This window comes from Lynx canadensis, chromosome E2, assembly GCF_007474595.2.
Source record: "Lynx canadensis isolate LIC74 chromosome E2, mLynCan4.pri.v2, whole genome shotgun sequence".
Taxonomy (NCBI): Eukaryota; Metazoa; Chordata; class Mammalia; order Carnivora; family Felidae; genus Lynx; species Lynx canadensis.
The window spans coordinates 36,330,964-36,348,917 of record NC_044317.1 but is presented as its reverse complement, the minus strand read 5'-3'; the positions used below and the strand labels follow the sequence as shown (position 1 = coordinate 36,348,917).

The following is a 17,954-nucleotide window of genomic DNA, read 5'->3' as shown; positions in this document are numbered from 1 at the left end:
CTGTATGTTGAAAACTATAGAAACCTTATGAAGGAAACTGAAGAAGACACAATGAAATGGAAAAACCTTCCATGCTCATGGATTGGAAGAATAAATATGTTAAAATGTCAATACTACCCAAAGCAATCTACACATTCGATGCGAACCCAATCAAAATTGTACCAGCATTCTTCTCAAAGCTAGAACAAACAATCCTAAAATTTGTTTGGAATCACAGAAGACCCTGAATAGCCAAAGTAATATTGAAAGAGAAACCAAAGTGGGAGGCATCACAATCCCAGACGTTAGCCTCTACTACAAAGCTGTAATCATAAAGACAGGATGGTATTGGCACAAAAACAGACACATAGACCAATGGAATAGAAGAGAGAACCCAGAATTGGACCCAGAATGTATGGCCAACTAATCTTTGACAAAGCAGGAAAGAGTATCCAATGGAAAAAAAGACAGTCTCTTTAACAAATGGTGCTGGGAGAACGGGACAGTGACATGCAGAAGAATGAAATTAGACCACTTTCTTACACCATTCACAAAAATAAACTCAAAATGGATGAAGGACCTGAATGTGAGACAGGACACCATCAAAACCCTAGAGGAGAAAACAGGAAAAAACCTCTTTGACCTCAGCCGCAGCAATTTCTTCCTCAACATATCTCCAAAGGAAGAGAATTAAGAGCAAAAATGAACTATTGGGACCTCATGAAGATAAAAAGCTTCTGTGCTGCAAAGGAAACAATTAACAAAACTAAAAGGCAACCAACGGAATGGGAAAAGGTATTTGCAAATCAGAAAAAGGGCTAGTATCCAACATCTATAAAGAACTCACCAAACTCTACACCCAAAAAACAAAGAATCCAGTGAAGAAATGGGCAGAAGACATGAAGAGACACTTTTCCAAAGAAGACATCCAGATGGCCAACAGACACATAAAAAGATGCTCAATGTCACTCATCATCAGGGAAATACAACCACACTGAGATACTACCTCACACTGGTCAGAGTGGCTAAAATGAGCAAATCAGGAGACTGCAGATGCTGATGAGGATGTGGAGAAACAGGAACCCTCTTGCACTGTTGGTGGGAATGCAAACTGGTGCAGCCATTCTGGAAAACAGTGTGGAGGTTCCTCAAAAAATTAAAAATAGATGTACCCTATGACCCAGCAATAGCACTGCTAGGAATTTACCCAAGGGATACAGGAGTGCTGATGCATAGGGGCACATATACTGCAATGTTTAGAGTAGCACTTTCAACAATAGCCAAATTTTGGAAAGACCCTAAATGTCCATCAACTGATGAATGGATAAAGAAGATGTGGTTTATATGCAGAATGGAATACTACTTGGTAATGAGAAAGAATGAAATCTGGCCATTTGCAGCAATGTGGATGGAACTGGAGGGTATTATGCTAAGTGAAATAAGTCAGAGAAAGATACCATATGTTTTCACTCATATGTGATCTTGAGAAATTTAACAGAAGACCATGGGGGTAGGGAAGGAGAAAAAAAAAAGAGTCACAGAGAGGGAGGGAGGCCAACCATAAGAGACTGTTAAGTACTGGGAACAAACTGAGGGTTGATGGGAGGGGTGGGGGAAAGGAAAAGTGGGTGATGGGCATTGAGGAGGGTACTTGTTGGGATGAGCATGGGTGTTGTATGGAAACCAACTTGAAAATTATATTAAGAAAAAGATTTCATGTTAAAACACATTATATGTTACAAGTCATGTATTCTTAAAGTATATTTAAGAATGTATATTTAGGGGTGCCTGGGTGGCTCAGTCGGTTAAGCCTCCGACTTCAGCTCAGGTCACGATTGAGTTCGAGCCCTGCGTCGGGCTCTCAGCTAATGGCTCAGAGCCTGGAGCCTGCTTCCGATTCTGTGTCTCCCTCTCTCTCTGCCCCTCCCCTGTTCATGCTCTGCCTCTCTCTGTCTCAAAAATAAATAAACGTTAAAAAATTTTTTTAATAAAAAAAATAAAAAAAAGAATGTATATTTAAAGAATTTATATTCAAAGTATAGCTTAGTGAATCTAGTGATAGTACAGTGACAGTATAGCTTATTTAAAGTTTATGTTAGCTGCTTCACACAAATGTCAAAACCAAAAAGCAGCAATAATCATTCATAAATACTGTAACACTAAACCACTGTGTAGGCTGGGAGAAGGATGAGTAGCAAAAAGTCAAAGCTATAAAGGTCAATACTGTATAATGGTTTTAGTAGCATTTAAAATGAAAAATCCTTGCCTGGATTATAGATGACTCCTCATATTTATTCTCTGAAAAGGTCTTTCATTTTTGTTTCTTTAAGACATGTGAATACAAAGCAAATATCATAATCAAATATCATGTGTGAAATAAAGGCTCCCCTCCCAGCTATTCCTGTTATTTAGACATTATTTGAGACATTTTGTGGAAAAATGTTTAATTATGTTTAATTACCTACCTTTCATTTTTTTAATTAAAAAGTCATATGCTCATTGTAAAGAATTTAGATACAGAAAGTAAAAAATGACTAATCTTTCAAGTAATTTTGATCTTGTCCTCTACATGTGCAAACAGTTGTTAAATGTGGTAGGCATATGTTTTATACACATATAACTTTATACACATATTTTTATACACATATAAAATTATTAAAATTTATGCTAAATTCAGGAGAGGTCTGACATTTAAAAACATATTTGGTTCTAGGTAAATATGTCTGAAAAACTTTTAGCAAATAATTTAATATGCAAAACATATATTTACCTTCCTTAATTCCCTAAATACCACTACCATGATTAAATAAATCTGAAAATAAAAGTGTTCAGTGATCAATGGCAGCTATTTTGAGGAATTTCTAAAGGGTTTTAAATAGGTAAATAATATTGAGAAAATAGGCAATTAATGCTGACCAGGTCAGAGTCAATAGGGCACTAGAGGATGGACTCTCTAGTAGATCAATGAGAGATCTTGACTCAGAGCTGTGAAAGAGAACAAGGGCAAGCCATGATGGGGCCGGATATTCAGAAGGAGACAAAGGACCCCTAGAACTGTGTGGCTCACACAGGGAATAAGTGTATCTGTCACCTGGAGGTTCCTACTAGCTAATGAAAGTGGGGGATTTGCTGGTTCTTCTAGACAGTGTTCTAAATAATTTTAGAGTGTTGCCAAAAAAAAAGAAACCTCTGAAACCACTTGGTGAAATGACACAAAAGGCTCAGGAAAGCAGCTGTGCCTCCCTTTAACTCCCCTTCTTTTCTTCCCACTGGAAAGCACAACTCTGTTCAGACTCAAAGAATCTGATGATCTCCCAGGTTGAGGACAGAGGAATGAGTAAGTCAGAGACTCTTATAGTGTCCCTTGCTAGTGATTCTCACAGAGATGGGTGCAGTTCACCACCAATGCATCACTTGTGCTATGTTATTTGAGGACCTTGAAGACACCATCTTGTTCAAAATATTTGTTCCACTTCAGGTGCCTGCTCCCAGCTTTAGAGCCCCAAGGAGCTCCTGCATGGGGAGAGGAGAAAGGGAGTAGTGGCAATCGTCTGCTGGCCAGAACTGTATGTGACACATGTGCTTTTCCTACCATATTACCTACCAACACTAATTCTTTCTAGAAATATAGGCAAAGGCATAGAAAAGTTATCAGACACAAGAAGAAAAACAACAGCTTAAGAGAAGGAAAGCCAAAGTGAGAAATCATGTAAATGATCATATACATGATATAAATGATCCCTACCTAAGCAAGGAAAAGAAGAGAATTCAAAGATTACCATACTATCTGCAAGAAGTAAACAGCACAATGTTTATAAAATTCTATATTAGCAAAATTGGTGTTGATATGTAAAAGCAAGAGAAAAAATATTTTAAGACATAAGAGTACTCAGAAAATATATTAACCTATGTACAACTTTCTGAAAATCATCCAAGGAAGTACTCTATCAAAAGAGATAGGAATTCATGGGGTGCCTGGGTGGCTCAGTTGGTTGAGCGTCCGACTTTAGTTAAGGTCATGATCTCACGGTTCATGAGTTCGAGCCCCGCGTTGGGCTCTGTGCTGACAGCTCGGAGCCTGAAGCCTGCTTCAGATTCTGTGTCTCCCTCTCTCTGCCCCTTCCCCGCTCATGCTCTGTCTCTCAAAGATAAATAAACATTAAAAAAAAAAAAAAAAGAGATAGGAATTCAAAAAAAGTAAGGGCAAGGGGTGGCATATAAGTAAAATGGTAGCAATAAAGCTGGTAAAACTTGTTAAGTTTAAATAATCATTGATAACATGGTTTTGAATTATTAAGAAAGAATTTGCAAAACAGAAGGCACAAAATTAAAACTGAATTAATCACCAGAAAAATACTTCCATATTATTTCAACAGAATCTTGAAACAAGCAGGGAAGTAAAACCTTTCTAAATGTGTCATCTCACTTGGGAAGTAAAAGTAAACACACTGTTACAATTATAAAAGTGTGAGGGAAACAGGGTCAGATATTTGTTAGAAATTGGAGTTAAGTCCTGGTAGCACTGAATTAGAATGCAGAACTTTCCAGTGCAGCTGACAAAAGAGGAAAAAGAGCTAGGAATCAATTCTGATTCAAGGGAGTTTTACCTTTCTCTTGCCAATTTCTTGAATGTCCTTAACTGAAAAACAGTGACTTTTAGCACAGGCTAGTTTGAACATTAGAGTAACAGTACAATTTTAGAGCAAAATCAATGGTGGACATTGTAGATGGCTTTGAAAGGATAATTATATACTAGTAAGTGTCTGACTTAAGGCCAAAAACTAATAATCAAAGGAAAGAGTGGAAGGGCATTCCAAAACAACTAGAAGGTTATTTTTCCCAAATGACTGCTTCAAATTGGTACCTCATTTCCCATGACCTTTTTGTAAAGTATGTTATTAATATTTATGTTAATATCTTTCATGTAAAGTTACCTTGTTTTCTAAAACTAAAACCTCCTGTACCAACTTGGCTCTGGGTCTGAGCTTGGAGATGTGTGGAGAAAACTTTCTTCAGGATACTGTTAATTAGATGCCAGTGCTATCCAGTGGTCCCCCCATCCCGACTCAGGCTAGGAAGTCACAGGCCACAGATTCTCAAGAGACTTTTAGGTATTTAAACTGTTTACATGGAATTTTTCAAATTATACAAAATTAGAAATATACGAAGGACCCCACTCACACTTCACACAAGTTCAGTGGTCAACAACACATAGCCACTCTTGTTAAATCTACCCTCCATTTCCTACTTCTCTGGATTACTTTAAAGAAACACCTCAACCATGTCATTCCATTTTCATGTAGTTTGTTTCATTATTTAATTGTTTTTTTAAATTTTTTTTTTCATATTTAATTGTTTAAATAAGTTTACTTTTTCCTGAGCAGTACCATAATGTATTCATGTATTCTGTTACTGTATTTGTGGTCTACTCTAAAGATAAAAACTGCAAAGATTTCATCAGGACTAATTGTTTTGTTATTCAACAGATATTTCTCCAGGGCCTGCTATACATCAGACATTAGTATCAACAGAAGTAAACTACGCACATTCGACTTCATACAGAATAAATATTCTGGCAACTATATTGACTCATAAAAGAAGTGTGTGTTCCTTCATGAGGAGGTGAGCTTTACTGCAAGGCATTCAAGCAGATGCTGGCTGAGGTGTTGCGTTAGGGTGGACTTGGGCAAGATGCCTTCTAAGGCCTTTCCCATATCTAAGATTCTGATTGTTCTGTAATTTCTAAAAATGTAAATAAACAAATACAAAGGAAGGACTGAAGATCCTACATTATATGTATGTATTTTCCACATGGACAATTTCCAAATGATCAATATAAAAAAAAATGTGAGACCGGTTTTTGCTTCATATGAGAAACTGCCTCCTTTCTTTAGCATTATTATTATCATTATTATTTTATTATCATTATTATTATTATGAGTAGGGATCTGGATCCCTTATCACTGTAGGAAAATCTCATGCTCTGATTTAACTTTATTTCACTGACAACCTCTGCTCTAGGAAAGAGTCTACAGGCATCAGCAAAGGAAGCAACAGCATCACATGCCCTCACACTAACTCAGATTTGGGAGTATATCACAAAAACTCAATCATATTTTTTCAAGAGCACAAAACAAGTAATTTTTAGTAGAAAAGTAGTTTTAAGGCTTGAATAAAACAACCTGCTGAATGCAAGGGTGAACCTGATTTGTCCTAACCATATACAAATTAATACCCCTTTCACTGGAATTTTTCCTTACTACTCAATGAGTAACATCTATTGTAGAAACCATTAATTTTCAATCCATACAGACACACAAAAACACTTCAAATTCAGATGAACTAAGCAATAAATCTGTGGTTTTTTGGAAACTTTAAACTTGAATTGAACTTTCTTCAAAGTACACTGGCAAAACTCAAATCAAGGACACAAATAGTACAGCTATCTCATTACACAGAAAAAAAAAGAGAATTATTACTGTGAGTTTCAATATAAATTTTTGAGACAAATAACATTTATTCTAGGTTGGAATAAAAAGATGATTTTCACAGCATCCCATTAAGGTCATGAGAGAGAACCTCTCTTACTCATTGCATGATGTTCTTTCTGTACATTTTTCGTTTATAAGCCTGGGAAATGAAGTATTTCTAGTCACAGAGAATCCTAAAAGATAGGTAGATGTGAGAACTTAAGCCAGGGCAGAGTAACTAGCTCACTAAGATTAAATATTCTCTTTTCAAGAAATGAACTATTGACTAGCTATAGCTCTGACATCAGAGAACAGGTAAAGGTGCAAATATGTCCTTGAAATGGAGTTTCATCTTTTGGTAGAATGCTTCCTAGAGACAGAACATGGGCCTGAGGCATCAGGCATTAGGCCCTAGCACCATTGGGTACTAGGGGGAATACTTTTATTGTCTTAAAAATTTTTTTTTCACGTTTATTTATTTTTGAGACAGAGAGAGTGAGAGAGCGCACTTGAGTGGGGAAGGAGCAGAGAGAGGGGAAGACACAGAATTCAAAGCATCTCTAGGCTCTGAGCTGTCAGCACAGAGCCCATCGCAAACCCACAAGCTGTGAGATCATGCCCTGAGCCAAAGTTGGACGCTTAACCAACTGAGCCACCCAGTTGTCCCTCTGAGCCACTCAGGTGCCCCAAGAGGGTATACTTTTATGTTATGTTATGTTATGTTATGTTAATTTTATTTTTAATATTTTTTAAATTTACATCCAAATTAGTTAGCATATAGTATAACAAGAATCTCAGGAGTAGATTCCTTAATGCCCCTTACCCATTTAGCCCATCCAACATCCCACAACCCCTCCAGTAACCCTCTGTTTGTTCTCCATATTTAAAAGTCTCTTATGTTTTGTCCCCCTCCCTATTTTTATATTATTTTTGTTCCCTTTCCCTTATGTTCATCTGTTCTGTGTCTTAAAGTCCTCACATGAGTGAAGTCATATGATATTTGTCTTTCTCTGACTAATTTTGCTTAGCATAATACCCTTTAGTTCATCCACATAGTTGCAAATAGCAAGATTTCATTCTTTTTGATTGCTGAGTAATACTCCATCGTATATATATACAATACATCTTCCTTATCCATTCATCCATCGATGGACATTTGGGCTCTTTCCATACTTTGGCTATTGTTGATAGTGCTGCTATAAACACTGAGGTGCATGTGCCCCTTCAAAACAGCATACCTATATCCCTTGGATAAATAACTGGTAGTGCAATTGCTGGGTCATAGGGTAGTTCTTTAATTTTTTGAGGAACCTCCATACTGTTTTCCAGAGTGGCTGCACCAGTTTGCATTCCCACCAGCAATGCAAAGGAGATCCTCTTTCTCCACATCCTTGCCAACATCTGTTGTTGCCTGAGTTGTTAATGTTAGCCATTCTGACAGGTGTCAGGTGGTATCTCATTGTGGTTTTAATTTGTATTTCACTGATGATGAGTAATGTTGAGCATTTTTTCATGTGCCAGTTGGCCATCTCGATGTCTTCTTTGGAGAAGTGTCTATTCATGCCTTTTGCCCATTTCTTCACTGGATTATTTGTCTTTTGGGTGTGGAGTTTGGTAATTTCTTTATAGATTTTGGATACTAACCCTTTATCTGGTATGTTGTTTGAAAATATCTTCTCCCATTCTTCTGGTTGCCTTTTAGTTTTGCTGCTTGTTTCCTTCTCTGTGCAGAAGCTTTTTAGTTTGATGAGGTCCCAGTAGTTCGTTTTTGCTTTTGTTTCCCTTGCCTCTGGAGATGTGTTGAGTAAGAAGTTGCTGTGGCCAAGATCAAAGAGGTTTTTGCCTGCTTTCTCCTTAAGGATTTTGACGGCTTCCTGTCTTCTGTTTAGGTCTTTCATCCATTTTGAGTTTATTTTTGTGTATGGTGTAAGAAAGTGGTCCAGGTTCGTTCTTCTGCATGTCACTGTCCAGTTTTCCCAACACCACTTGCTGAAGAGACTGTCTTTATTCCACTGGCTATTCTTTCCTCCTTTGTCAAAGATCAATTCGCGATACGTTTGTGGGTCCATTTCTGGGTTCTCTATTCTGTTCCATTGATCTGAGTGTCTGTTTTTGTGCCAAGAGGGAATACTTTTAAATTAAGATAGCCAGGGACGTCTGGGTGGCTCAAGTTGGTAAAATGTCCAACTCTAAGTTTTGGCTCAGATTATGATCTCATGGTTTGTGAGTTCAGGCTCTGCATCCGGCTCTTCATTGACAATTTGGAGCCTGCTTGGGATTCTCTCTCTCATCCTCTCTCTTCCCCTCCCCCATTCGTACTTTCTCTCTCTCAAAAAAAAAATTAAAAAAATAATTCAGATAGCCAATTCATGCCTTGAAAAGTAGCTGGCCAATTGTTTAACATAAATTTCCTAAATGCCTCCTATAAGCTGGGCCCTGTGTAAGGCACTGGGGAATCAAAGACAAATAAGACACAGATACTACTTTCAAGTCGTTTCGACTACCATAGCATACTATGAGAAAAAGATGGTAAGCAAGTGACCTAAATAAATTTAGGAGTGCTTCTCAAATAGCCTGGAATAGATGGGAGTTGGGGGTGGAGAGGAGATTATGTTGTATTAAAATAAATGGGGGGGGCGCCTGGGTGGCGCAGTCGGTTAAGCGTCCGACTTCAGCTCAGGTCACGATCTCGCGGTCCGCGAGTTCAAGCCCCGCGTGGGGCTCTGGGCTGATGGCTCAGAGCCTGGAGCCTGCTTCCAATTCTGTGTCTCCCTCTCTCTGCACCTCCCCCGTTCATGCTCTGTCTCTCTCTGTCTCAAAAATAAATAAACTTTAAAAAAATTAAAAAAAAAAAAAATGGGGACTAGGAGTATGCTGTCATTGACAAATGATAATTCTAGGGCACAGAACAGATATTTTAAGATGTATGCTTTTGTTGAATCTCCCCTTGGCAACCAGAGTCTGCATTAGTTGATGGCTGTACTAGACTTAGTTATGTATCTGTAGGGGACCAAATTCTAAACTCTTACTTTAACAGTGCTTGTTTCAATTTAATTGATTGAAAACGAGTTATTCTAATTACATATACATTTAGTGTCAGCAAAAATTTTAAGGATTCCTTGCCTTTTTATCTAGAGGATTAAAGTTGAAGGAAAATCGCTGAAAAAAAAAAACACTTTAAACTATGTAAGTTAATAACATGACAACATACAACATAATTTAAATTTTTTTAGCTCTAAGATAGCCAAATAATATTCCCTTCAAAATGGCAAATGAGAGCATACAGTCACATGGATAAAAAGTATAGAAATGGGTAGACTCATATATCCATATTCTGAGACTGCAGTAGTAATGAAGACGGGAGTCACTCTTAGTTCATTCAAATAAGAATGAATTTGCTGATTAAAAAGGAAAATTATATTTTCTGTCATTTTCATTTCTCAAATTTCCCAATATTCATTCATTATTCTGTTGCTTTTCTGTGTTCAGCTACTTATGCCCATTTTAAAACTGTAATAAATATTTATATGAAGTATGTGTCACTTCATTAACAAATGACTGCTCTTGATGGCTATCTTAGTGTTGACTATAAGAGTAACACAAAAACAGTAATTTCCAATAGCAATTCATGATAAAACTCTCAGAAAACTAGAAATAGGGTAAACTTCCTTAACACAATAGAGAGCATCTATAAAACCCAATAGCTAATAATATCATAATTAATGGTGAAAGAAGGAATGCTTTCCCCCAAGATCAGAAGCAAGGCAAGGATGTCCACTCCCACCAATCTTTTCAACATAGTAATGGAAATTTTAGCCGGGAAAAGAAAAACAAAAAAGGCATAGATTGGAAAGAATAAATAGAACTGTCTCTCTCTGGGGTGCCTGGATGGCTCAGTTGGCTAAGCATCCAACTTCGGCTCACATGATGATCTTGTGGTTTATGAGTTTGAGCCCCAGGTTAGGCTCTGTGCTGACAGCTCAGAGCTTGGAGCCTGCATCCAATTCTGTGTTTCCCTCTCTCTGCCCCTCCCCTGCTTGCATCTGTCTCTCTGTCTCAAAAAATAAACACTAAAAAAAAAAAAAAAAAAAAAAAAAAAAAAAGACTCTCTTTGTAGATAACATAATTGTCTATGTAGAAAATCCTATTGAATCTTAAAAAAACCTCCTAGAGTCAATAAAGAAGTTGAGCAAGATTGCAGTATACAAGATTAACACACAAAAAAATCAATTGTATTTCTAATTACTAAAAACAAACATGTGGAAACCAAACTTAAAAACACAACATTTATAATCACCTAAAAAATGTAAAAGATCTCTGGTGAACATACGTGTCAGCTGGAGGAGATGGTTAGCATGGTTGGGAACAGGTAACAATGAACAAATAAATAAATATACAGAGGAAAGTGGGAGCCGGGTTTCTCACTGCTAGAGAAGATATATACAGACAGAAAAGATTAGAAAGAAGTCTTGACATGCTGTGTTGGATCAGAAATGGAAGTAATGGCATAAGTTCATGGTTTTATAGTAAGTGAAGGTGATGTATACACATATATACATACACACATATAGTTATAGATATGTATATTTGTGTGTTGAGTATATAAAGCCATATCTGTATTTCCTGCTCTGTCCATTGAGAGAAGCTAGAAGAAATGGCAACTCAGAAATAACCAGCACACTGAAAATTTAGAACATGGCTTTTAAATACCATCTTCTACAAAAGGAAATGGGGATCCTTGGGGAGAGAGAAGATTCTAGACTTAGGGCAAGGGAAGAATAAGATGAGTCTGGAATATCTGTCTATCCCAGAGAACATGTAAAATAGATATAGGAGCCAGCCTGAAGGAGCTCCTACTGCTTCTACTGGGAATACTTTGAACATTAAAGGAAATGATTTTATTTATTGAATGTAATATGAATACATAGATCTATACTGATAAATGAATACATAAATACATGGGAGAGAAGCAAAAGATCTTCCTTATAGTAGAATGCCAAGTATAAATGTGGAAAGAATGTTGGAAATAGAGAATTACTCTTTGACAACTATCTTAGAGAAGGCAATCACAAAGAGGGAAAAGAGTGAATTTAAGGTGGAGAGTCCTGGTGGTCACTAAGATGATCAGAAGCTCAAGGTAAACATTTTGGTGGTGAGATAGACCAACATCATGTGCTTCCTGATATAATGCACTGAGAAATGCACAGCACTGGTTATGCAATTCTATGCAGTGGAATTTCTGCAAAGAATGTATGACCTGAGTGGAAAGAGAAGAAACAGGGTTATGGTACAGAAGAAGGCCTATATTCTTTAAAACTGATAAGGACCTAAAAAAGGAATTATTCCATATTGAAGAAGTCTGCAAAGATGTGACAATTAAAGAGGAATTCCTTTATAGAATCCTGAAACAGAAAAAAAAATCATTGTTAGGACAACTGGAAAAATTTGAAGAGTCTGTGTATAGGATGGTAGTGTTGTAATAAAGTTGATTTCCTGATTTGGAGAGTTGTATGTGTAACACACATAGGGGTGTGTCCTTATTCTTTGGAAAATTTGAGTTGACAGACAGAATACAAAAATAAATGTTAATAATTAATAATAAAACATATGAAACAAATACTCACCAATGACTTTAACAAAATAAGCATCTGCTTCAAAGTTATTTTTTAGTGTATGGATGGAAAAATCATTCTTTGTATATCCTTTACTTAGTACTACAATGTCCAAGATTCCCTGGAAAAAACATAAACAAAAGTCATAAGAACAAACCAGCAGACTGAAAAACTAATGAAAATACATGCATGTTTATCATGTAAGTTTAAACCTTATTTATTCAACTTGATGTTTAAAATAAAAATATTATTAAAAGTATAAAACCTTAGAGAGGGGCAAACCAAGAAACATACTCTTAACTATAGAGGACAAACTGATGGTTACCAGAGGGGAGGTTGGTGGGGTAATGGGGGAAATAGGTGATGGGGATTAAGGAGGGCACTTGTGATGAGCACCAGGTGATATATGGAAGTGCTGAATTACTATAGGGTACATTTGAAATTAATATTATACTCTTTGTTAACTAACTGGAATTTAAATAAAAACTTAAAAAAAGAAAGACCTTGGCACAATACCCTCCAGTTCAATCCACATTGTTGCTAATGGCAAGATTTCATTCCTTCTCATTGCCAAGTAGTATTCCATTGTATATATAAACCACATCTTCTTTATCCATTCATCAGTTGATGGGCATTTGTGCTCTTTCCATATTTGGCTTTTGCTCATTGGGGTCCATGTGCCCCTATGAATCAGTACTCCTGTATTCTTTAGATAAATTCCTAGTAGTGCTATTGCTGGGTTGTAGGGTAATTCTATTTTTAATATTTTGAGGAAACTTCACACTGTTTTCCAGAGTGGCTGCACCAGTTTGCTTTCCCACCAAGAGTGCAAGAGGGTTCCCGTTCCTCGACATCCTTGCCAGCATCTGTTTTTTCCTGAGTTGTTAATTTTAGCCACTCTGACCAGTGTGAGGTGATATCTCGATGTGGTTAAGTAAAATAAGTCAGTCAGAGAAAGCCACATAACATCTGTTTTCACTCATATGCAGAATTTGAGAAATGTAACAGAAGACCATGGAGGAAGGGAAGGGGAAAAAACTAGTTTCAAACAGAGAGGAAGGCAAACCATAAGAGACTCTTAAATACAGAGAACAAACTGAGGGTTGATTGGTAGGGGGTAGGGGTAGGGGAGAGGGGAAAATGGGTGATGGGCATTGAGGAGGACACTTGTTGGGATGAGCACTTGGTGTCGTATGTAAGTGATGAATCATGGGACTCTACTCCCAAAGCCAAGAGCACATTGTTTACACTGTATGCTAGCTAACTTGACAATAAATTGTAAAAAAAAAAAAAAAAAAAAAATCCCCGTGTTAAAAAAACCAAAACAAAACCTTGGAAATAGTAAAATATAAAGAAAATGAAAAAAAATCTGTAATTTTAATCCCTGGAGATAGCTGTTAACATTTTAGTAAATTTCTTTCTAGTCATATTTGCATGAATTTTTAAAGGCCTATGAAATGGAAGGCCAAATTGTTTTCAACCGTCAGAGAAAGAGAGCACCTTTTTAACTGTCCTGGTAACCACGGCATATTAACATTACTTTTCTGTAAAAAAGAGGGAGGCTTTGCTGATTATACTGGGGGGAAAAGGTGTGCTCATTTAAATTCCATTTCACTATTATTTATTTATTTATTAAACTTTTTCTGAGTATACCTGACACACAATGTTACATTAGTTTCAGGGGTACAACACAGTGACTCAGCCACTGTATACCTTATGTTATGCTTGCCACAAGTGCAGTTCATTCCACTGATTCTTAATCAAACTGATCATTTATCATATTTTTTCATATGTTAGCCACATATGTTTTTTCTGTAAATTCACTATGTTCTGTTTTTCCAGTGGGAGTTTTTGGTGACTTGTATCAGTTTGCATAAACCCTTCTTATATTAATGATATTAGTTATTTGAGTCTTTCATAAATATTTTTTCCCCAGATTTAAAAACAATTTAAATTTCATTTATGATGTTTTTTATGTGCAAAAATTAAAAATTTATTTGTAGCCAATTCTCTTGAGTTTTTCCCCCTTATGTAGTTATTTAGTTATTTATTTACAAACCAAACTAAACCAAACCAAACCAAACCAAAAATGGGGTTAGGAGACATAAATGTCCTGATGGGCACTGAATTTTTTTTTTAATAAAATTTATGGTCAAATTGGCTTGCATACAACACCCAGTGCTCATCCCAACAAGTGCCCTCCTCAACGCCCATCACCCATTTTCCCCTTTCCCCACTCCCCCATGTATCCTCAGTTGGTTCTCTGTATTTAAGACTCTCTTAAAAAGACATGGGATGAATTTTTAAATAATCACATTATTTTACAAGGATATACTGTGATATATTAACTCTGGAATTTAATACATTTGGTATCAGAATTTATTATTTTTCTGCATGGTAAACTGGCTTTTCAAATTAGACTGGAGGAAACCAGTGCCCTGAGGGCCTTTCATTGTCACCTGGCAACTGCAGACAGAATCATAGGAATCCTTGGCAATAGTTCACAAAGTTAAAAGGGAGTAGTACTTCATTCACTCTTCTGTGATCTTGTACAGGTTTAAGACCCTGTTATCTGTTGGCTGTGCTTTTGTCTACTGGTGCATATACACATTGGCCCGTCTCAGAGCATGATTCTCTAGTGGCTTAATCTAAACAGGCACAAAATGAGATAAAGGCGTTTTCATATTTCACTGTACTGATCAGCTAGTGGTGTCGATAAATTTGTTCCCTGTGCCATCTAACATTAAAAGGGGCTTTCTTTAACTCATTAGCTTTCATTATCTCATCTACATTTTCTGGTCAAACATGGTGAAGTGAAAGTGAGATGAAGTGGATGGCAATTAGACTCCAAACATGCAGGAGACTTCTGAACTCACATCTTCATAAATGTCAAAGAAGGTGGCAACCATGGCATCTCTGATTTGATTTAGGTCCATCAGCTCCCAGTAGACTTTAAACATACGATGTGCCCCTTCACAGCTTGCATTATTACATGGAACATTCTCCAGTAAAAAGGCCTGCTGATTGCTGTAAGATAAAGGAAAGGCATTTAGTTAATATAACACACCATTGCTGCGTCGCATCAGCTGTGCTGTATGTCCTAGAATCAAAGATATGATAAATGGTATATAGTGAAATGATATGAAAAAAGCTCCACACTTTATTATTTTACTGTGTCATAAAAAACTGAAATTGTTGGCTATACTTTGTGAGCCTTTGACACAAATCCTGAGGCTAATTGGTTGCAAGCCTCTCTCCTCTTATGTGGAGTTTCCAGGACCATCCCTCTTTCTTCCCTTGCTAATCCATAGCCATTGACCATGTGGTTCCATTTCTGAGTTCCTGGACACTGCCATTATCCCTTCTGATGTGTATAACTCCCCAAATGAATAGTTGCATTTTAAATGGAACCACCTGATATCCCCAAGTCTTGTAAAACCCAAAGCAGTGAATCTACAATGATAGAATTTCCACTTCCAGACAGGCAGTAGGGTGGATATTGCTTAGGTCCTTTCAGACAAAAGAAGCACTGTACTTTGTACGGTTATGAAATCTTCCCTTTTATATGTGACTCTATAGGCGAAGTGGTTTTGAGCTTAGATTCTGGAGCCAGATTATGTGGATTCAAATTCTGACTGTCATTTAGCTGTTACTAACCTTGAGTAAATTAGTTAATCTCCTGAAGACTCCTATCCTTATTTGTAAACTGAGCAATGAGTACTTATATTAGGGGTGCCTGGGTGGCTCAGTAGGTTAAGCATCTGACTCTTGGTTTCAGCTCAGGTCATGATCTCATGGTTCATGAGACTGAGCCTCATGTCAGACTCTGCTAATAGCATGAAGCCTGCTTGGGATTCTGTCTTTCTCTCCCTCTCTCTCTGCTGTTCCCCTGCTCACACTCTCTCCCTCTCTCTCAAAAATAAATAAACTTTAAAAGAGTCAAGAATTATAAAAAGAGTTGTTATATTATAGGATTGTTATAAAAATAAAATGAAATACTGAATGCAAAATACTTAGAACAATTCTTGTTATCCAGTTAGATCTCAGTGAAAGTGTTTATGTTATCACCATTCTTATTTCTATAGTGCAATACCATGCCATGCAAAAATATTTCCTTTAGAAATAGAAGTAACTTTTGCAGTGTGATTTTATGTGATGGTTCCTATTATAGGCATTTCCCAATGTATATAGTTCTTTACTTCCCTCTACTTATACAAAAAGTAATAGGCTAAAGGTATTAAATTTTACTAGTGCTCAATTTTCTCTAATAGTTATTTTCAATAAAACTAAAAAGATATTTCCTTTTTTCCATATGAAAATACAACTTTGGGTATTAGCCTGAATCTGGACACTTTGGAAAAGAAAAAAAAATGAGGAAAATTTCTTTCTGTTCAACACAGTAAGGGAACCTATGTACAAAATATTCAATTTGTATACTGTACTAAATATATAATTGACTTCAAATTATTCTAGATAAAAAATTCCAACACAAATAGTTTAGAATAATTCTTTAACAAAGGAAAAAAACCCTCCCAGGTTGTAACAATTACCTGGAAAGCAATGAGGTGACTTTGCTCAAGACCTAACATATAACAGAAGGAATAATCATTTCTTCTTTGTCTCCTGTGTAGTAAGTGATTTTTAAATTATAATTTGTAATATTCTCCCCAGGTAACTTATCCATCGTACCTTTTTAGCCATGTAATTTTACTAGATATTTCATGGAAATGAAGACTATTCTATTTTGTTATTAAGGGATCATATTAAAACATGAGGACATGGGGGCGCCTGGGTGGCGCAGTCGGTTAAGCGTCCGACTTCAGTCAGGTCACGATCTCGCGGTCCGTGAGTTCGAGCCCCGCGTCAGGCTCTGGGCTGATGGCTCAGAGCCTGGAGCCTGTTTCCGATTCTGTGTCTCCCTCTCTCTCTGCCCCTCCCCCGTTCATGCTCTGTCTCTCTCTGTCCCAAGAATAAATAAACGTTGAAAAAAAAATTAAAAAAAAATTAATTAAAACATGAGGACATGTGATAAAGGTAGCATTTCTACAATCTTCTGTAACCAAAGTATCATACTGGTCAACCTTTTGAGTGACTGTGCTGCACTAATTTCCTGTTTCAAAGTGAATGCATGGATTTCATTATTATAACTCTGGCTGCAACTTCAAATACACAACATAATCTACAACATTGTACAATTTAAAATGTCAATTTAATTTTTGTTATGAGTTTGTGAAGAGTATAAATGCCATGTACCATGGTTCTTGTCTCAATGCTCACTAACTACCTTGGTTTTGCAGTATTGAACTTGGGGTCTGTAAAATTTCAGTCCTTTAAAGTTTTACTGAACCTACAGACACAGTCCAACATCTCACTTTTATAAATAAAATTTCATTTAAGCACAGGAAGGAAAAACCTTGATCCATTTGGGTTTGAAATCTATGAGAAGAAATGATCTTGCTTATTTAGAGTCTGTCTCTTGATGTGTTCTTGTCAATTACAACACATGTATCTTTTTAAAAACTGTTTTTTCAAAACTATTACAAAGTTATTGCTAAATTCAAGTAACAGAGACATTTAAAAAACAAAATTCTTCCTTTCTAGGGATAACCATTGTTACTAATTTGGTATGTATGTTTCCAAACCTTCTAGGAATGTACAAATATGTAAGTATATATATCCTTAAAAAAACCTATTTAGGTTCTACTATACAGATTCTTTATGCAACTGATTTCTTTATGTCCCATAATACAGCATACACAGGGAGAAAGGGATATAGTCTGAATGAGGACTTCTGATATCTATTTTGAAAAGACCCCTCAGAGAAGTTGTACTAGTTTATATCTCCCAGTACTAGCCCATCAAATTGCCTGTTTTTCCACATGTGCATTCTTTC

The 17,954-nt window shown here is 36.5% G+C and overlaps 1 protein-coding gene across 3 annotated transcripts in view; it reads right to left on the bottom strand.

Annotated features, from left to right (window-relative positions):
- Positions 1–17,954, bottom strand: part of ITFG1 (integrin alpha FG-GAP repeat containing 1) — a 336,603-nt gene that overhangs the window by 108,537 nt on the left and 210,112 nt on the right. For all 3 annotated transcript variants that reach the window (XM_032591243.1, XM_030298124.1, XM_030298123.1), the window contains exons 11-12: positions 14,938–15,088; positions 12,074–12,182 (exon numbers count right to left, since the gene is read on the bottom strand). In XM_032591243.1, the coding sequence (XP_032447134.1) occupies positions 12,074–12,182; positions 14,938–15,088 (260 nt within the window). The remainder of the gene's footprint in view (positions 1–12,073; positions 12,183–14,937; positions 15,089–17,954) is intronic.